The 20,843-nt window shown below is 38.7% G+C and overlaps 3 protein-coding genes across 5 annotated transcripts in view; 1 reads left to right on the top strand and 2 right to left on the bottom strand.

The window, feature by feature from the left end:
• ST13 (ST13 Hsp70 interacting protein) overlaps positions 1 to 903 on the bottom strand; it is a 34,145-nt gene extending 33,242 nt beyond the window's left edge. The window contains exon 1 of the mRNA XM_041757516.1: positions 655 to 903. Within this exon, the coding sequence (XP_041613450.1) occupies positions 655 to 764 (110 nt within the window). The 5' untranslated portion in view covers positions 765 to 903. The remainder of the gene's footprint in view (positions 1 to 654) is intronic.
• A 126-nt stretch (positions 904 to 1,029) lies between these two features.
• The window catches only part of XPNPEP3 (X-prolyl aminopeptidase 3), a 74,405-nt gene continuing 54,591 nt past the window's right edge, over positions 1,030 to 20,843 (top strand). For 2 of the 3 annotated variants that reach the window (XM_041757514.1, XM_041757513.1), the window contains exons 1-2: positions 1,030 to 1,462; positions 16,942 to 17,058. In XM_041757514.1, coding sequence (XP_041613448.1) covers positions 1,399 to 1,462; positions 16,942 to 17,058 — 181 coding nt within the window. In that variant the 5' untranslated portion in view covers positions 1,030 to 1,398. Of the gene's footprint in view, positions 1,463 to 16,941; positions 17,059 to 17,949; positions 18,098 to 20,843 lie in introns of all 3 variants that reach the window. The other variant, XM_041757515.1, reaches the window with a different exon arrangement.
• On the bottom strand, positions 4,877 to 11,629 carry DNAJB7 (DnaJ heat shock protein family (Hsp40) member B7). The gene has a single exon (XM_041757517.1). The coding sequence runs from the start codon at positions 8,194 to 8,196 to the stop codon at positions 7,267 to 7,269; it is 930 nt and encodes a 309-aa protein (XP_041613451.1). The 5' UTR covers positions 8,197 to 11,629; the 3' UTR covers positions 4,877 to 7,266.

Below are 20,843 nucleotides of genomic sequence, written 5' to 3'. Positions count from 1 at the left end.
TTAAAGATAACAAGAACAGATCACGGCAACACAGGGCCCTAGAAAATTCTTTTCAAGTGTTTGGTATGACGGCACCGCTACTACGAAGGTACCAATAAGTGACTCAAAAGAATTCTACGCAGTTAGAATTGCTATAAATTTAAAGGTATTCCAACAGTTCCAATCTTTATTATAACCCATTATATAACAAATCATCATTATTAAAACACTAAAGACGTAGTGCGTAAACGAGCTGTGTGTCATTGCGACCTGAGCAGGACACCAGTGATTTCAAGAAAAACAACTCCGCGCGAAGGCGAAATCTTGCAGCTTCCCCAGCCGCCCCACCCCCACCCCCGTCTCGTCCACCGTGCCCAAGTCCCTGCAATCGTCTGCATTCCCATTTCGCCCGAGACACACCCCTGACGACCTCAGGACGAGGAAAACTCAGCCATGCCTGCTCCTCCCCCGCCTCTGGGCCATCTAAGCAGCCCTCGGATCCTCCATTAGCCCCCGAGGTGGCCTGCGGTTCCCGGCCAGGCGGAGCCACAAACAGGCGGCGAGCCCTGGCGAGCCCTCGCGGCTGAGCTCTCCGCTCGTCCGGCCCAGCTCCGGCCCAGCTCTCCCTCCCGCCGTCCCGCTTCCCACCCCCAACGGTCCTCGCCCCGGTCTCACCTCTCCACCCACTCCCGCAGGAAACGCATTTCCTCGGTGTGCAGAACGCTCGGATCCTGCTTACACATTTTCACGAAGGCCCGAAGCTCGCTCACTTTGCGGGGGTCCATGATCCAGAGGCGCTGGCGGGCGGCGGGCGGCAGGCGCGGTGAGGCTGCGGCCCAATTCCAGGCGCGGGTACTAGCCCAGCGTGACGGTGTGGAAGGGGGCGGCGACCGCGAAGCAGAACAGACTAGAACCTCCCCGGCCGCGGGCTCCTCCTACTCAACGGTCTCGTGACCCCGGGTCCTTCGCCCGTTCATTCCTACTCCCTCCGCCTCTGCCCCTGCGCACTGCCCAGAACCTTCTGGAAGTATGGCTGTTCGGGCTGGTGCCTGCCTCTCTACGCGGGCATTCTCGTACTCGAAATCTGAGCGAGTTCCCCGGATGGATCGACCCCCTACACGTGGTGCTTTCAAGGAGACGAGACACTGTCCGAATCCTTTAGAATCGGACATTCCGTGCGTGTGGGCATTAGGTGGAGCACGACGACAGGAAGCCAAGCTGGCCCTCCGCCGGGAGCCTCAGTCACAGCTCTGCGCGTGACGTCAGCATTCAGCGCCGCCGCGGAAGGAAAGCCCGGAGAGCGGCGCTGGCCGGAAGGGGCGGGGCGCTCGGCCTGGTTTCCTGGCGACGTACTCGTACGGGCCGCCGCTTCTCCGGCTGTTTTTTTCTTTTCCTTCCTGCCGCGTGAGGGAGGCCGTCATGCCTTGGTTACTCTCAGCAACCAAGCTGGTTCCCGCCGTAGCAAGCGCCCGCTGCCGCTCAGGTTAGACTCACCTCCCACAGTGTCCCCTCGGGGGCTTGCTCTCTGAGAAACCTGAGGCGCCCCAGAGGGATCCAAGTTGGTCTCAGGCCATCCCTGGTTCGGCGGACCCTTCTCCTGCTGGGGCCTCCGCTCCCAAACCCTTTGTGCGCTCCTCGGATTTCTTCTTTACCTGCTGCTTCTGGAAAAGGGTGGGCCCTGTGTTCTCCCTGCCGTTGAGGTATTCTGGGAAGCCGGAATGACTGCAGAGAGAAAAGTGTGTGCCGTCCCCCAGAGGGGCTGTCTTCAAAGTTCCTCGGACTCCTAGAAGTTGTGTCAGTTGTCACTAACTTAGGTATCAAAAGTGTCTCGCCTCGAGTAGCTCTTGTTTCTCTTAGGCTACCCTAAGGTCCTATTTTCGTGTTTTCAAAGAGTTGCCTTGAGAGCTGGCTCCAGCATGTACAGGAAACATGTTTAGTGACACAAATGCTTTGAGCAGTTCCTCTTGGAAGAGATAATGCTTGGAAATACTCCCAGGGCTTTTTAATGTCTGAAAGCTCTGCTCGTAAAGGCAAGCTGCTGGAGTCCAGGAATAATGGGGACCATTCTTTTAGGGTGTACTCTATCGCGAACAGTTAATCTGATGAACTTAAACCTCCATCAGTGAAAGTTGAATCATCTACCTTGCGGGCGGACCTGCTGTTGGATCATATTTCAGGGTTTTGGCCAATAAGCGAACAATGTGTGAACCAGAGCATATGGTATTTGACATCAAACCTGTGTCTTACCATATATTTCTTACATTACCTACTTTAATGAAAATGAATGATAATTATAAGATTTTTTTTTCTCTGTCAAAAATAAAAACGAATCACTGTCCAGTGCACAGAATTTGCTCTTGGGTTCTAACAGTTAAGCTGCAGAAAGCTGTCCTCCATAGGAGTAGATAAACAGATACGTATTTAGCCTTAACCATAAAAGCCACAATCTATGGTTTAGAGCCGAAATCATCCTTTGCTTGTGACTTTATTCTTGGATTTGTTGAGGCTACGCGTAAAACTTCATTAATGAAAGTTTAACACTAGAAACTGGATTATACTTGCTAAGATCTTTGGAAAATATTTTTGTTATGCTTCACTTTGTTTCAATGCAGTACGTATTGCATTCCTAACATTAACACCATGAGATAGTTATATGTACATATGTATATGTACACACTCACGCATTTTGAATGGATGATCTTGGATCTTTGCAAGTCCAATTAGGGCAGATATCTTCATTTAATTGATGAGGAACTGAAACTAACACAGGGTCACAAATTGCAAGTCAGCAATTTTAGTTGTATAATTGCCACCTAGATCTTTTTCTGTTATACCACCATTAGGTCTTCACTCTGGTTTAGCAGGATCCTTTTGAAACTTTTTATTGACCCAAAAAGAATGTTCTTTTCATTCAGTAATTTTTTAGTAGTCATTGTGGATGAATTTCCACTTCCCTGGAGTTGCTCACAGTCTTGTCAGGGTGATAGGCAATAGATAAATAACAAGATAACAATGGGTTGTAATAGAGTCTTGACTCAAGTGGCATAGGGACTCAAGAAAGGCAGTAATGGGTTGTAAAAAATGTCATTTGGAGATTTTACTAAATTTCAGAGTTTGAAGAGTCTGTCTTGAGGTGCTCATAAATAGAACTTTGAATGCCTGTGGTGCCCTTGATTGCCCTTCTTTAGAATGACTCTGTAGTACAGAGTATTGAGTACAATAGGAAACGTTTTCATCAGTGAAAGTCCTGCAATCCTAAGGTGAGAGTGTTGACTAAAGAATAAGTGATTTTTTTTTAAAGCTTGTTTGTGGTTGATTTATTCAACAAACGTGGAGCACCAGATATGAACATGGAACATATTTTCTATCATTATGGGAGATAAAAACGCAAGTAATTGTAATATAATAAGTTTAGTAACAATGGTGGAGAGAAGGAAAAAGTGATAGATGTTTTCTGGCAGCAGGGAGGAGCCAGGAGGAAATGTGGGCATGTCCTTAAATATTAGGAGATATTTAAGACTTGAAAAAGGCTTTTACCAAGCAGACTAGAGTAACAGAGCCATCCTGGCAGAGGGAGCCTATGCAAAGGCATGAACAAAGCTTTTCAATTGTCCATAAGCTTGGAGGAGCTTTCTTGAAATATGTTCCTAGGCATGTGGTAGGTGTTACACCAAAATGGTTCTGTGGTCAAATAAGTTTGGGGAATGCTGCATTTCATCATGCCCATAATAGACTAAATCTCTAAGAAAGAAAGGTATTTGGAAGTGATTTGCAAACTGTATGTGACCACAGGGCCCTTTTTCTGTGATGAGTCTTGAACTGGTATCACTTGGAACACATTTTGGAAAAATTTGGGCTTGAGCATAAGATGCGTAGGAAGAGGTGATTTAAAAACCAAGTTAGGGGGCATCTGGGTAGCTCAGTAGTTGAGCATCTGCTTTTGGCTCAGGTTGTGATCCCGGGGTCCTGGAATCAAGTCCCACATCAGGTCCCCACGGGGAGCCTTCTTCTCCCTCTGCCTATGTGTTTGCCTCTCTGTGTCTTTCTTGAATAAATAAAATTTTAAAAAAAATAAAAAGAACCAAGTTAGGAAGAAAAGCTGGTGGCTGGCTCATGAAAGGTCTTGTATATTCCCATTCCTCTAGGCAGTGGGAAACCATTGGGTAATTTTAAGCTATTGAATGAGATTAAATCTGAATTTTTAATTATCTGTTAAGAGTGGGAAAATGGACTGGAGGGCATGTCATTGCATTCTTAAATTTTTCAGAGACACTGGTTTTTCTTTTGTTGTTGGAAAATTGGTTTTATTACAACGTTGAGTAGTCCCACATACATGACAGATAAACTTTAGTAAATAACACATTTTATAAAAGCATTTAAAATACTCGAAGCTTAAAAAAAATAATAAAATAAAATACTCGAAGCTTTTGTGATTTTATTTCCTGAACATAAGTTTTGTTCATTTTGTTGTATTTTTTAAGATTTTTATTCATTTATTTGATTTTTTAATATTCATTTATTTGAGAGAGCATGAGTAGGGAGGAGGGGCAGAGGGAGAGACTCCCCATTGAGCAGGGAACCCAACTTGGCGCTCAATCCCAGGACCTGGAGATCATGACCTGAGCCACCCAGGTGCCCCCTGAAAGTGAGTTTTAAATGCATATTGTCCATAGTTCCTCTTATAGAATTTTCTCTCCACCTGCCAACTAAATATCAAGCAAAATTAAAAGCTCACATTTTACTCTTTTTTTTGTGTTCCAGATGTTACATTACTGTATGCCATTGAACTGTATTTTGCCAAAGGTGATTGGGTTTTAGTTTTGCTAGGTCATTTGCTCCCATCTTTGTCACAGTAAAATGTAAAGTCATTACATTTCTAAGAGATAAAAGGTTAAAATAATATGATCAATAGATCTTTTTGCTAAAAAAATTTAAAATAGAGATTTAGTGACAAGGAATATGCAGGATGCAAATCAGTCCAAGGAATTCTTTCAAGTTAATAAATTCAGAGATCTCAAATGTAGCACATCCAAAACTTAACACTTGCAGTCCTATCTCAGATAATAGCAGATCCCTTCTTTCAGTTGCTAAAGCCAAAAACCTTGACTCCTCTCATACCAAATATGCAGCCTGTCGGTAAATTCTGCTTGGTGCTACCTTTAGACTATATCCAGAATTTCATCACTTCACCGCCCCTACCTAACTCCACCACCCTGGAACAACCTATTTGTTATGACAACAGCCATAGGTTCCTCAGTGACTTAGTGGGTTGAGCATCCAGTTCTTGATTTTGGCTAAGGTGATGATCTCCAGGTGCTAAGATCAAGCCGTATGTGGGGCTCTGCACTCGGTGGAAGTCTGCTTGCAATTCTTCCTCTCCATGTCCCCATCCCCCCAACTAAGATAAATCAATCTTTAAAAAAAAAAAAAGACAGCCAGAGTGGGCCTGTTTAGATATGTCAGGTTATGTCACTCCTCTACTCAGAGCCTCCAGTAGCTTCCTATCCCATTTATAATAACAAAGTCCATACTGTGATCAAGCAATCCCTGTATAATCTGACCTCCTGTTACCTTTCTGACTTCATCTGCTTGTTCTCTTAATTGTTCACAATGATTTTCTCTGTTAGCCTCAAACACACCTTACACATCTGGCCTTAGAAACATTTCACTTCCTGTTCCTTCTGGAATTCTTTTACCTCATATCCACATGAACTCCTTCACTTTCTTTACATCTTTATTCAGATATTAACCACTTTTCCCTGACTACCTTAATTAAAATTTCAACCCTTGGATTCCAAAACTTCTGTCCTCTTTCCTACTTTATTTTGTTTTTTTTAGCACCTATGACTAACATTATATTTTACTTAATACTTGTTTTTTATCTTTCTCCAGTTTGTAAGCTCTGTGACAGCTAAGATTTTTGGTGTTAATTCATTAATGTATTCCAAGTACCTGACAAATAGTAGGTACTCAAAAAATACCCTGAAAAGAATGAATAAAAATCATAGACTGAAAAGTAATATATTTTGAAAGTAAAATAGAGGAAGCAGAAAGTAATTGTGTTGAAATTAAACTAAGTTCATTTAAAATAAGCAAATGTAAAAAAAAAATAAGCAACTGTTTGCAAACATTTAGCTAAGACCACTTGCTCAACATCTGATGAATCCATGTAACTCATTTTTCTTCCATCTTAATGCTACATAATAGTGGCTAAGGGTAGTGTTTTAGAGTAATGTATTTGTAGATCCTGTGTACATAGTATATGGTAAAAAAGGAAACAAAGTTTCTTATCTAGAGTGATTCACTGTAGGCCTGCCATATATGATATAGCCACATTGTTCTGAGAAATGGAGGATAAGTCTCGTTTTCTTTTTTAATGGTAGTAAAATACACATAACATAAAATTTACCATGCTAATCATTTTTAAATACGCATTGTGAAACCGATTTCCAGAACTTTTTCATCTTGCAAATCTAAAATTAGACCCGTTAACAACACTTCTTCCTCCTTCATCTTGGTAACCATGATTCTGCTTTGTTTGAATTTCTTAGCTCACGTAAGTAGAATCATAAGAATTTGTCTTTATGACTGGCTTATTTCACTTACCATGGTGTTTCAAAGTTTACCCGTTTTGTAGCATGTGACAGGATTTCCTTTTTGAGGCTGAATAATATTTCACTACATATATATTTATTTATCCATTGATATTTGGGTTGCCTCTGCCTGTTGGCTATTGTGAATAAGTGCTGTTGTAAACATGGGTATGCAAATATAACTGGTTATTTTTAACATAAAAAAATGCTTTATACTTTAATTTTTATTTATAATGTATTTAAGTTATATGTCAATTGCTCTGCCTCTTGGAAAAAGGTCATTTCATGAATAATTATATATTCTGAACCTGTGTACTAATAAATCTTTAGCTCCTAATGCTATACACATTTCAAAAGTTTTCATAGTAGTTTCAAATAGATAAAAGGAATGAGATAAATCATAAACTCTGCTAAAGAAAAACTATGATTTGTAAGTGTTTAGCTAAAAACAAAAAGTAAAATGACATTTGCTGTTTTCCAAATTCTTAACATCACTGTCAACACAAACTCATCTTTTTCTGATATACCTAATCCAAATAACCTTTGACCAAATGTCCACAATGCTGCTAAACATGTTAAAAACATAATCTTAGTAGAGTATTAAACAAATGTTATCTACAAAACTCTGATTAACCAAAACACACACGAGTCATGTTCAATTGTTATATGAACATAATGTGTCTGATGAGTCAATTTAACGATTTCTTTTGGTTGACTTCTTCTGTACCTCTTTATGCTTCTTTTTTTTCCTCTTGCCACGTTCTTTGAATCCTGCTGAGAAAATAGAGGGATTCCAGTTGCTGGTGACCCAAGGAATATCTTGCTCATCACTGTCCACAAAAGTATATTGAGTTGCATGTTTGGGGCTATAGGACTTTGGTGAATAATTGTTGAATGACTGTCTTCTCCAAGTGCATTCTTCTTCAAAGCCCTCTTCATCTGCCACACCATTTATAAAGAAGGACTTCAACTCACCGTCATCTTCAACAACTTCTCTTTCTTGATCATTCTCAATAATTCTCTTTGTATTTGTATTTCTACCATTAGCAATCTTACTTGAAGTTGTAACAGATATGTAGTTGCCCATCCCGCTATCATCAAATGCCAGGGAGGAGAATGAATTAAGGCCCTCATGGCCCAGTGAACCATATGGTATATATCCTGTGTCATATGAAGGAAATCTCTTAAAAACTGGATATTCACTGGAGGTAGCAAAACAGGATTTTGTACTTCTGCTTGCATAGGAGCTTCTTGGACTATTTAAAAGGTCCTCAAGTGAGTCTTCAAAGAAATGAAATGAAAATGGGTCCTTTTCACCAAAAATTTCTCTAAAGACATCACTTGGCTTACGGAATGTGAAGCTATACTCAGAAGAATCATCAAAATGACTTCTGCCTCCACCATTTAATCCTTCTTGGCCATATTTATCATAAATGTCCCGTTTTTCGTTATTTGATAATACCTCATATGCCACAGCTACTTCTTTGAATTTTCTCTCAGCTTCTTCTTTATTTTCTGGATTTTTATCAGGGTGCCATTTAAGTGCCACTTTATGATAAGCTTTTTTAATGTCCTCAGGTGAAGCGTATCTCTGCACTCCTAGAACTTCATAGTAATCTACCATATTTTAACAGATTGTTGGAAGTGGGTGTTCTGGGTCTGAGTAGTGAGAACCGTAGTTTCCTCTCAGCTCAAGCTTTAACTGGTGTTGGTGGTAGAGGCAGTGTCCGCAAATAGGCACATTTTTACATTGTAGACAATGTTACTACCATGGACATTGCTAGGAGACATTAGGATACTGATTATGTGGCAAGCAGAGTTACAAGGTTATGTCAGAGAAGTTTGCATTATGGTGTCATTCTGGGGTTGGGTTAAGGACTAGATCTTCCAGATAGAGCTAGTCCAGAGACATGCCAGAGCATCCTGAACCCTCTGGACTATTTCTCCTGTATTCCCCTGGAAGCCTCAAACAATGCCTCATAAGCCAGTGGGAACTGTTGTTGATGGCCAGAGCATGCCCCTTGCACTTGTAGGCTACTGAGCCTTAATAACTTATTTCCCAGTTCTATGTTTCGGTTTTGAAAAATGAGGAAATCGTGAACTACATGAAAAAGTATTTAGGTAGATTACATTTTTGTTTTATTTCAGTCAAGAGGCAATTTCATAGGAAATTCAAACAACTCAATTACAGTATAATAAGGACTATGATGGGGGAAGCACTGGATGCTAAGCAATCATGAGAGACACCTAGCCCAGATTTGGGGTGTTTCAGGGAAGGCTTCTGCATGCCAGTATTGAATGATTTGAGATGACAGTATCTACCCACTTCAAAGTTTACTACTTTAAAACATAAAGATTTTGAAAATTGTACACTAATAACATAGTTATTATATAATTACTGAATGTCTACTTTGTGCAAGGCACAGTTTAACCACCAATGTTAATAGTATTAAAAATTACAATTTTCATGCTTTACAGTATGATGGAATATAAATAATAAAAGTATTAAAATAATGTGAGATAATATGATATGTGCTCCCCCTCAAAAACAAAAAACAGTAGTGTGATGGGGGCAGAGAGCTACTTTAGATCGGTTTTTAATTCTCTACAGTATACCTGTCTACATGTATGTATGTATGGTACACACATCATTGTATTTGCCTACCGTTGAAAATAATAATAAAAATATTGAATATTATTTGAGCACCATCTTTAGGTCAAACACTATACCAAGTGACTTGCGGTTTCTCATGTAATTGTTAATAGCATTCTAGCAAAATAAATATTTTGTGCCCATAAGAAACCTGATGTCCTTAAGGATAAATATGTCTAAGGCTACCTATCTTATTAGTGAAAAATCTGATATTTGAACTTGAGTCTATCTGATTCTAAATTCTATTCTTCCTACTCTGTTGCATATCTTGGACCAGGATTTAAGAGTTCAGGTTCTAGGGGTCCCTGGATGGCTCAGTCAGTTTAGCGTCTGTCTTCAGCTCAGGTCATGATCCCAGAGTCCTGGGATCAAGCCCCACCTTGGGCACCCAGCTCAGTGGAGAGCCTGATTCTCCCTTTCCCTCTGCTGCTTCATCTGCTTGTGTGCTCTCTCGAATAAATAAAATCTTTTTTAAAAAGTTCAGATTCTAGACATTTTGTAAATATGTATTGAGAACCTGTGATACAGATAGGAGTTAGAAAATTGAAAATTCTGCTCTTGAGAAATTAATATAATTGGGGAAAAAATCACCAAAAAACTAACATATATATATATGTATATATATATATCACAAGGATTTGCTTCTAATTATTTCTCCTCTCTTGCTCTTTTACCCATTCCAGCTGTTGTGCCATTTTCTCTCATCCCTTTACAATAAAACTTCTCAAAATTATTGTCTCTGCTTGATGTTTCTGCTTTTTTCTATCCTGTTTTGTTGGCACACTCCAATCTGGCTTCTACTTTTTTTTTCTCCCCCAGTCTTAACTGAGATATAATTGACATATATATTTAAGTTGTACGACATGATTGGATATATGTATACATTGTGAAATGATTACCAAAAGAAGTTTAATTGTCATTCATTACTTCATAGTTACAATTTTTTTCTTATGGTGAGAACTTTTTTTTTTTTCAAGTAAACTGTGCACAGCATGGGATTTGAACTCACATCCCTGAGATCAAGAATCTCATGCTCTACTGACTGAGCCAGCCAGGCACCCCACTTTTCTTGTGATAAGAGAACTTTTAAGATCTTTATTTTTAGCAATTTTCAACTATCCGATGAAGGATTGTTAACTGTGGTCACCATGTTGTACATTACATCCTCCAGAATTTATTACCTTATAACTGGATTTGTACCTTTGGACCACCTTTTACCAATTTGGTAAAAAGGCTTCTTTTATATTCTATCATTTATATTCTACTAAAATTGTTCTTGTCTGGGTCTCCAGTGACTTCTATGTTGCCAAATCCAGTAGTTGTCCTTTTGGCCTCCTTGTATTTAGCAGCACTTGACACAGGTAAGTACTTTCTCCATCCAGATACTTGTTTAAATATCTAAATACCATATTCCTCTAGTTTTCTTGCTTTCTCCTATGCTGTGTCTTCTCACACTAAAATAGTAACTAAACTTGATCACAATCTCGGTAGGTAATATCCAGTCCCAGGACTTTAGATACCATTTATGTGTTTATGACACTTTAATTTATATATCTAGCCTGTTATTTTCCTCCTGATCTTCAGATTGCCTATTTGAACTCTCTTTTGGAATATCCAATAAATATCTGTCTTTGCCATTTCATTTATTAGTGCAATCATCTCTCCTGTTCAAGCCAAAAAACCTGAGAATCATCTGGTTTGGCTTTTGACTTTTAAAATACATCCCAGTCTAATCACTGGGAAATAAAATCAAATAACAAATGATCCCTGCCTTCTAAAAGTTTGTAATAGACTGGCAAACTAATTAGGAATTATGTGCAGTGCAGTAGGTATTAAAACAGAATTAAGCACAGGAGCATTGAGGAGGGGCATTTGCATCAGAATCTGCGAAAATGAGGATCCTAAGGGAAGGCTTACTGGAGTAAGTGATGTTTGTGCTCGTGGAAGCAGACAAAAGCATTTTAGATGAGAACTATGTTTTCAAAGGTAACATACTGTTACCTTTAACATTAGTTATTAAACTTAGTCATTAGTACAGACTAATTAGCTGGAGCTCTTCAAGTGTGGCTGCAATAATGTTTTGGGTTTTTTTTATTATTATTATTATTTGTTTGTTTGTTTTGAGAATTATTAGGCCAGAGGAATGGATAGGGACCAGATCATGAAGGGTGCTAAACTAGGGTTTGAAGTGCATTCTGAACGATAGAAAATTGTAGGTATATAGTGTTAGTATGGAAGGCTGGAAAGTTAAGGACAGATCCTGAATGTAAACCTGAGTTGGGGGGGTGCCTGGGTGGCTCTAGTCAGTTAAGCATCCAACTCTTGTTTTTGATTATGCATCTGCCTTGGGCTCAGGTAGTGATCCCAGGGTCCTGAGAATCGAGGTCCTGAGAATAGGGCTCCCTGCTTAGCAGGGAATCTGCTTTTCCTTCTCCCTCTGCCTGCTGCTCCCCCTAATTGTGTGTGTTCTCTTTCTCTCTCAAATGAATGAATAAAATCTTCTAAAAACAAAAAACACCCTGAGTTGGTTGACCACACCTTTGAGGACACTGAAGCAAAGGACTGAAGGGATCACTTTCGAAATAGTATAGCTGTAGAGGATGAATTAAAGAAGAAAGGTAAGATCCAAGAAAGGCAGACCATTTAGGAGATGTAGTCAGGTGAATTGAGGAGGGTCTATATTAAGGAAATGGTCTTACTTTGAGTCGAATTGGATCTTAGAAATAGGACTTGACATACCAGTTTTGCTACCAAGTAATTATGTGATATTGGGCAAAAAAATTCTGTTAACTTAAATGTAGGTGAAAGTATTGTTTATTTGCATCTGTCAGATTTAAGTTTACTATGGTAAGAAGTGGTCCAAAATAGAAGGATTGGGTATTCTAGTATTTTTGCATTTGAACATTAAAAAAAGCGAGGGAGAATTGGTTAACTTTTTACATTCAGTTATTTTACTGCCAAATAGGATAATCCAGTGGTTATGGGCTCTACAAATAGATTGTTCAAATCCTAGTTCTGTCTGCAGTAATTATTCATCTTGGGCAGGTTTCTTAACCTTCCTATGTATCTTTTTTTCTCATCTTTAAATGGGCAGTATTATAATAACATCTACCTCAAACATAACATGCTACTATTTGTCTAAAGAAGAGGATACCAATAAATAGATGTGATTTCAACAAAAAGTGGTGAGACTGGATGTCTCAAGGAAGGAGTACAGGGTAACTTTGGGACAGATGTGGGAGGAAGGCTTTTTTCTATAAATCTATATCATCAAAGATGCTGGGATTTGGGGCAGCCCCCGTGGCCCAGTGGTTTAGTGCTGCCTTCAACCCAGAGCATGATCCTGGAGACCCGGGATCGGTCCCATGTCAGGCTTCCTGCATGGAGCCTGCTTCTCCCTCTGCCTGTGTGTGTCTCCGCCTCTCTCTCTCATCTTAAAAAAAAAAAAAAGGATGCTGGGATTTGAAAGTATTAAATACACCATGCCCCTACTAATTTGTTGTAATAAGGAAAAACGGTGCTGCATCCTATATTGTGTAAGCTTTGAAGAGTTTACTTACAGGTGAAAAAAGCTCAGGTAGTTCTGCTGAACTCCAAATTGTATTCCTTTTTGTCATAACACTGCATCCCAGTCACTCCACCAACATGATCCTTTACACGGACAACCCATTATCGTCTCTTCCTCTTGCCTTCACTATTTTCGGAAACACAAATGACAGGGGTACCTGGGTAGCTCTGTCGGCTAAACATCTGCCTTCAGCTCAGGTTATGATTTCAGGGTTCTAGGATCAAGCCCCATGTCAGGCTCTCTGCTCACAGGGAACCTGCTTTTCTCTTTCTCCGTGCTTATGCTCTCTCTTGCTATCTCTTTTACGTGCTATGTCTCTCTCAAAATCTTGAAAAAAAATAATGTCAAAGATCAAATAAATTTAAAAAGTGGGGGAAAGACTACTATGCGTTGGAGATGGTCATTTCTGCAGATATTTGCAAGTAACTATAGAGAGTCTAATGTTTCGTTGAGACAGAGGTTGGTCTCAGGATCCCTTTATGGTCTTAAAAATTATTGAGCATCCTTGCATCCCTCTTCCAAACTAGAGCTTCCCTCAGTACAGAGAGTGTTTTAGTGCAGTGTTTTCCAATGGCAAGTTGTAATCGTAGTAGGTCATGGTATTAGTTTCCTGAGGCTGCCATAACAAATCACCACAAACATAGTGGCTTAAGATAATAGAATTCTCTCACAGTTCTGGAGGCCAGAGGTCTGAAACCAAGTGTCAGCAGAGCTGTATTCCTTCCAAAGGCTCTAGGAAAGAATCTTTTCTTTACCTCTTTAGCTTCTAGTAGCGGGTGTTCTTTGGATTGTGGCCACATCACTCTAATCGCTGCCTCCATGGTCCCATTACTTCCTCCTCTTCTGTTTTCTAGTCTGTTTCAAATCTCTCTGCATTTCTCTTATAAGAGCATTTGTCATTGAATTGAGGGCCTACCCAGGTGACCAGGATGATCTCATTTCAGGATCCTTAATTACATCTGCAAAGACCCTTTTTCCAAATAAATTAACTGTCACAGGTTCTGGAGATTAAGACATGGACATATCTTTTGGGGGCCACCATTCAAGAAATTGCAGTAGTTGTATTACTGCAAATTACTGAAATTGCAGAAACTTTTTAATGGAATAGGGCAGACAAATATTAGGATAGTATTGTAATTTTTTAAAAAAAGATTTTATGTATTTGAGAGAGAGAGTAGGAGGTGAAACAGAGGGAGAGGGACAAGCAGACTTTGCACCAAGTGGGGAGCCAGCCAGATGCAGGGCTCAATCCCATGATCCTGAGATCACAACCTGAGCCGAAATCAAGAGTCAGACACTCAAGCCGACTGAACCATCCAGGTGCCCCTAGTGAAATTTTTATGTATATCGTATTTATACTTCTGTGTATACTAGGTTACCATGTAAGATATATTTCTTACTGTGGATCTTGGTTTTAAAAGTTTGAAAGCCACTATAATATAACTTATTTCACAGGTAAAGAAATCGTGCAAAGGAATTATGTAACTGGTCAAGATCATGTAGATCATAGAACTGGCACTTTTTTCTGCTATACTATGCTACCTTTAACTCTTTGTCTTAGATTGCCTTTCAGAGTGCATACTTATTTCCTTCATTTTTCTCTATGCTTAACTCATTTTTTTTTTTTTACTTCTTATGAAAATCTCAAACATGTACAAACAGTTATCAACTCATGGCCAGTCTTTTTTCATCCAAATCTTCTTTTATCCTCTCTCCCCAATCCACACACACTCCTGTGTTATTTTGTGACAAATCTGTTTATATCACTTCATCTGTAAATATTTCAGTTTATAGCTCTAAAAGGTAAGATTCTTCCTCTTTGACACAACCACAGCACTATTACCCCACCTTAAAGAAGTAAACATTACTTCCATAATACTGTCAAATATGTAATTATTATCCAAATTTCCAATTTTTTCATAAATGTAATAAACAGTGTGAGGGAATACTTGTTTTAAAATTTGTTGCTTGAATCAGGATCCATATAAGTAAGATTCACATATTACAAAAAGTTGATAAAGGTTTTAAGATTTTCTTAATATACAGATTCCTCCTCTATCTCTTACCACCCCTACCTGCCATAAAGTTTATGTGGAAGAAACAGAGTTGTTTGTCCTGTAGTGTTTCTCATGTCAGGACTTTGTTGATTGCATCTTTATATTGTCTTCTAGCAAGTTCCTCTATTTCTGTAAATTGCTTGCCTTATCTTTGTTAAGCTTTCAGTGTATATAGACTGGGCATATTCCCTAGTGTATTCTGTACATTTTCTAAAGCTAAATTGCAGGAAATACTTGTTTTTCCTTTTTCTCTTTTTTCACTCTTCTGAACTGTATTTTCATTCTGCCTAGAAACCTTTATCATTTTGTCTTAATCATCCAAGAAGCCATAATTTTTTTCAATAACCCTCAGTTAAGACTTCTAACTCATTAAATGTATATACCTCATTCATACTACATAGTCCCTACAGAAACCTTTAGTTGATCCAGACATCACATCCTACTGTTACAGCAATTGTATGTTCACAAGGAGATTGCATAGTACTGATTGTGTTATTGGGATCAACAAAGAACACTTATGGAGCAACAGGGTGGAGGGATAAGAGCAAAGATTTCGGAGTTTAATAAACCTAGGTTTGGATTCCAGCTTCCCCAGTACTAACTGTGTGACAAGGCACAAAGTACTTCTTGCTTTTGTTGTTGCCTTCTCGGAGTCTGATTCCTTGTTTGTTAAAAAAACAAAACAAAACAAAAAAAACAATGATGGCAGTTAAAATCCTAATTCCTTAATTTGGTATACAAAGCCTTTAATGGTCTGATCCTTACCTTTCTAATTTTTTCATCTTCCTCCAGCAACACTGACCTGAAATTCTCCCTTCCCTCTACTACATGCAGACAGACACAGATGCACACACATGCAAAGACACACAGTACTTTCTATGCCTTCCCTTTCATGATCTCATTCATGACACCTTCCACCCCATTTCTCTTTCACTTGACTTTTTTTTTTTTTTTTTAAGATTTTATCTTTAAGTAATCTCTGTACCCAACATGGGGCTCTTAATTACAGCCTGGAGATTGAGTCGCATGTTCTACCAACAGCCAGTCAGATGTCCTTCGCTTGTCTAATTCTTTTCAGAGTAGACATCCTCAACTTCTGCAGTCCTACACCAACACCTTTTTGTGTTCCCCAGTGCTCTGTGTGCCTCTCTTTGTCTTTATACCCATCCTACAACATTTTATTAGTCTCTGTGCCCTCGAAAAGCCTTGTGAATGAATCCACCATGGCATTCACCATGTAGTGTTATAATGTCATTTTGTCTTACCTCCACTAGACCGTATATTCTTTAAAGGCCACAGGGATCCCTGGGTGGCGCAGCGGTTTAGCGCCTGCCTTTGGCCCAGGGCATAATCCTGGAGTCCTGGGATCAAATCCCACATCGGGCTACCTACATGGAGCCTGCTTTTCTCTCTGCCTGTGTCTCTGCCTCTCTCTCTCTCTCTCTCTCTCTGTGTGTGTGTCTCTCATGAATAAATAAAATAAAATCTAAAAAAAAAAAAAAAAAAGCCACAGCAAATAGTCTTCATTCTTAGGTCTTTTTCTTGGATGTGTTCCAGTCACATGCTTAAATCTTGTTGAATGAATACTAATAATAGTGTTTGTTGCATGCCATCATTAAGCATTTTTCATACATTATTTAACCTAACTCTTAACATTTCCAGGTTTAAATGAGATAGCATGTGCATATTTTCTCATACTTCACATATTGTCAATAAAAATGTTAGTTCTCTTTTTCTGAATTTTAGGACACAACTTCATACCATCTCTTAATATACCCTAACCCCTTCCTTGCTTTTGTTGTTGCCTTTCTTCTGTTCCCCTAGTTCCTTATTCATATCACAGTCATACTTTATGTGTATATACTTCTATTATACTGCAGTAGACTGAAGTTGCTAAGGGTAAAAATGATCTCATTTCCTTATTCCTAGGGCCCAACACAGGCACAGAGGAAGGGCCATATAAATTTTGAAGGAGGTACTAAAATGCACTTTTCTAAAGCATCCCAACTGCTGGAGATAGATAAATGTATATATACTCTGAGGACTTTCTAGATTACTGTTCCATTTCACTTTCTTTTATTTTTCCTTCAGGATGCATGTCATGTTCTCAGCGAAGATTCTCCCTCCAGCCCATCCCAGAGAAGAGAATTCCAAACCGGTACTTAGGCCAGCCCAGCCCCTTTACACACCCACACCTCCTCAGACCAGGTAAACTCTTTTCACTATAATAACTATCCCTCTCTTTAGATGCTTTATTCTAAAATTTTTTGCAGTGATATAAAAAAATCTAGATCTGTGCTGCCCAGTACAGTAGCCACTAGCCACAAGTAGCTATTGTATAATTAGAATGTTGCTAGTGCAACTCAGGAACTAAATGTTTTATTTTTATTTCAGTTAACTTAATTTTAAGCTTAGAAAGGTACATGTAGCTACTGATATTGTGTTGATGGCACTATGTTGGGCACAAATATGATAAGCCTTACAATTCAGAATTACCATTGAAAAGTATATATTTCCAAATATTTTAGAAGAAAAGTTACATTACTTACTAAGACATGGTTGCTATAACTGTATTCAGACAATTGATTCCTTGTGAACTGGTTTGTTAAAGACATTTTAGAAAACATGTTTTCTTGTGGCGCCTCGCTGGCTCAGTCAGTGGAGCATTAGACTCTTGATCTCAGGGTTGTGAGTTTGAGCCCCATGTTGGGCATGGAGCCGAAAGGAAGAAAGAGAGAGAGACAGAGAAAGAAAAAAAAGAAAATATGTTTTTCTTGAGAGTATTAAATGCTCATTTCGTTTAACAAAAATATTGCTATACAGATTACATTAGATTTCCAGATTTGATTTTCACAGCTTTGAGAGGTGATAACAATGATAAAAAGGCAGTTAAGGGGTGAACTGCGGTGAATGAATACCACCCCAAAGATGTAGGTAGGGCAAAACCAAATTATTTGTAGAAAAAGCAGTCAGGTTTTCAAGGGAAATTAATTATTGCTTCTCCATAGGGAGTTAAATCTGTATTTACTATCTAAGCATATATGCTAATAATCTAAATTACCTTTAGAAATATGTTGCTCTTTCACTATCTCCACTCAGTGAATGATACCAGTGTGTCTCTCAGTGAGGGCTTCCTTTCGCTGATTCTTCATCAGACTGGAATTTATGCTGGGAAATCGGCTGAGACTCAGGAAATGCAGCTCACCACTGAAACACACAAGAAATCAGAGTTTTTCAAAGCTGTAAGGTAAGCTTATTAGCAGTCCAGTTAGTATTAAGTATTTCTCTAACCTGTCAACCTACCTATAGCTTCATTTAAAAAAACAAAGTAGAATTGACATTAAGTTTTATCAGCTTTGAAAATTCTTGAATTCTCGTGGTGAGATAGTTTTACATGGTGAGCTGCATTTTCTAGGCCTTGAAACTAGTAATCGTATTGTCAAGATGATGGCTTCTATATCTAAACTCTTTGCTTTATGTGTTATGTGCATGATAACTGTATAAAAATCGTAAATGAATATACACATATACATGTTTATACATACATGTGTTATATTCATATCAGCTATGGAGGAAAGAGTCTTAATTTTTACTCTTCTGGACATAGTATTTTATTTTATTTTATTTTTTATTTTTCATTCAAAGATTTTATTTATTTGTTCATGAGAGCCTCAGAGAGAGAGGCAGAGACACAGGCCGAGGGAGAAGCAGGCTCCATGCAGAGAGCCCAATGTGGGGCTCGATCCCAGGACTCCAGGATCACGCCCTGAGCTGAAGACAGGTGCTCAACTGCTGAGCCACCCAGGCGTCCCTGGGCATAGCATTTTAGGCATTGGGGTAAGAAGGGATAGAAATAGATGGAATTTTAAAACAGAATCATCAGTGTTAAAGAAGTCAGGTATACTGGCTTCTGGAGGCAAAAACTATATAAGTATCCAAAGTATTAACCATTTGTCTTTTTCCACATAGATAAGGAAGTGTTAAAATTATTATGGAGTGGAGAAAATGTGGAAAAAATAAAAGACATATAATATATATTTTTTAATTTATTTCACAGAGTCTGGAGTATAAAATTATATAGTCTGTTACTTGGTTTGCTTCAAAAAGTTTCATGTTTATCATAGCAATTTTCCCAGTACTTAAAACTTTTGGGAAATACCTCAATCCTTTCTCTAATTATTGCACAGATCTATATATATATATTATAGAAAAATTAGACAATACAGGTAAAAATAATTTAAAAAAAAATTACTCGTAATCCCACCACTCATAGAAAACCACTTTTGAGATTTTGGTATATGTCTCTTTCTAGACTTATTTTTTATATAGACATATATGTGTCTGTGTGTCTGTGTGCGTGTATTACACACATGGGTACACACACTGTATACCAGTGAATTATTCCTAAAAATAAACTCTTAGAAATGAAATTAATGAGTCAGCTCTTTCTGAATTTTGAGGATCTATTTCCTCTGGATTTCTGCTGGCCATATCTACCAAATTTCCTGAAGCAAGAGTAACCTGGAAAATATTCAGCAGAATGGCTCAGAGATAAGGGAATTCTGTTCTAGCTGTGCTACTACTGCTTGAGATGGAAATAAAAAAATCAGACTGACTTCCTCAAGATCTCCTAGTGATTTCTAAAACTTATTTCCTTAAAGAATTTATTTTTTTTTTTTTAAGTAATTTCTACGCCCAACATGAGGCTTGAACTCACAACCCAATATCAAGAGATGCTCTACTGCCTGAGCCAGCCAGGCACTCTCCATTTCTTTTTTTTTTTTTAACATTGCCATCCCAGTGCTTAGTACTGTGTCTGTAGAGCTAGAAAATGTCAGTTCATCCTCCTTGATCACTAATATGTCCACCACTTATCACCCAAGCAGGAAAAAATGATTCCATGCAGGAAGGCAAGTAGCATTCTGAACTATATAGTGTTACGAACTGTGAATTTACTTTTATAACATCTATGCAAAAAAGATAATTACATTGCTCCTGGACTTTGCCATGGGAGTAGTGCTGTCATTAGCAGAGCAGCAAGGTGTTCAACTCACAAACATTGCAACTTATCAGGCAGTAGTAAGAATTACTGCCTAATGAAGCATTATTTCCAAGAATTTATATTTCTAACATGGTTACATTCCTGGACACAATTAGTTTTGGAATATGTGATATAGTTTGTGGTGTTTGTAGAGTTAGGCTTGTCAGAATGACTTGTCGGACATATGCAGAACCAGTTGTTTTTCTTCCAACTACAACAGTGAACAAATTGGGAAGTTTTCAGAATACAATTATATGGCCCGCAATTTGAGGGAATGCTTTTACCATTTACCTGTTTGTCTCTTATGATCAAATATAATGGCTGAGGCTATACAGTTAATGTCAAGTATAATATTTTAAATGATGAAAGATTGGTTCTAGAGTGGGTGCTAGATCATAATTTCTGAATCATCTTTCCTTAGAATTGTCAAAAACAATTAGGTATCCACCTTTCAGTCATAGCTGAGTTGTAGTTCTGCCTTGAGAAGCAGTGTATTTTTATTAAGTTTTGTTAAAATGGGGCAGCCCCGGTGGCTCAGCGGTTTAGCACCTGCCTTCAGCCCAGGGCGTGATCCTGGAGACCCAGGATCGAGTCCCACGTCAGGCTCCCTGCATGGAGCCTGCTTGTATCTCTGCCTCTCTCTCTTTCTCTCTCCCTCTCTCTCTCTCTCTGTGTGTGTGTGTGTGTGTGTGTGTCTGTCATGAATAAATAAATAAAATCTTAAAAAAAAAAGTTTTGTTAAAATGATTCACTTCAATATCTAAAAGATTAAGATTTATTTTGTTGGAGTAAGATTTTTATAGTATTAAAATGATTCAAATATATGTCCAAGAAATGACAGACATTCAAAGTGGTCTGAATCTGCCTACACCACAGGGGGAGCTTTTTCAAAATGTACATACATACCATGATCCTCTAGACTTATGGAATCAGAATCTCAAGGGAAGGGGTT

Source organism: Vulpes lagopus, chromosome 5 (genome assembly GCF_018345385.1).
Source record: "Vulpes lagopus strain Blue_001 chromosome 5, ASM1834538v1, whole genome shotgun sequence".
NCBI lineage: Eukaryota > Metazoa > Chordata > Mammalia > Carnivora > Canidae > Vulpes > Vulpes lagopus.
The sequence above is the reverse complement of the archived record's forward strand: the minus strand, read 5'-3'. Positions and strand labels throughout refer to the sequence as shown.

Excerpts from the sequence above, each read along its gene's own strand:
- DNAJB7 (XM_041757517.1), bottom strand. The coding sequence starts at position 8,196 with ATGGTAGATTACTATGAAGTTCTAGGAGTGCAGAGATACGCTTCACCT.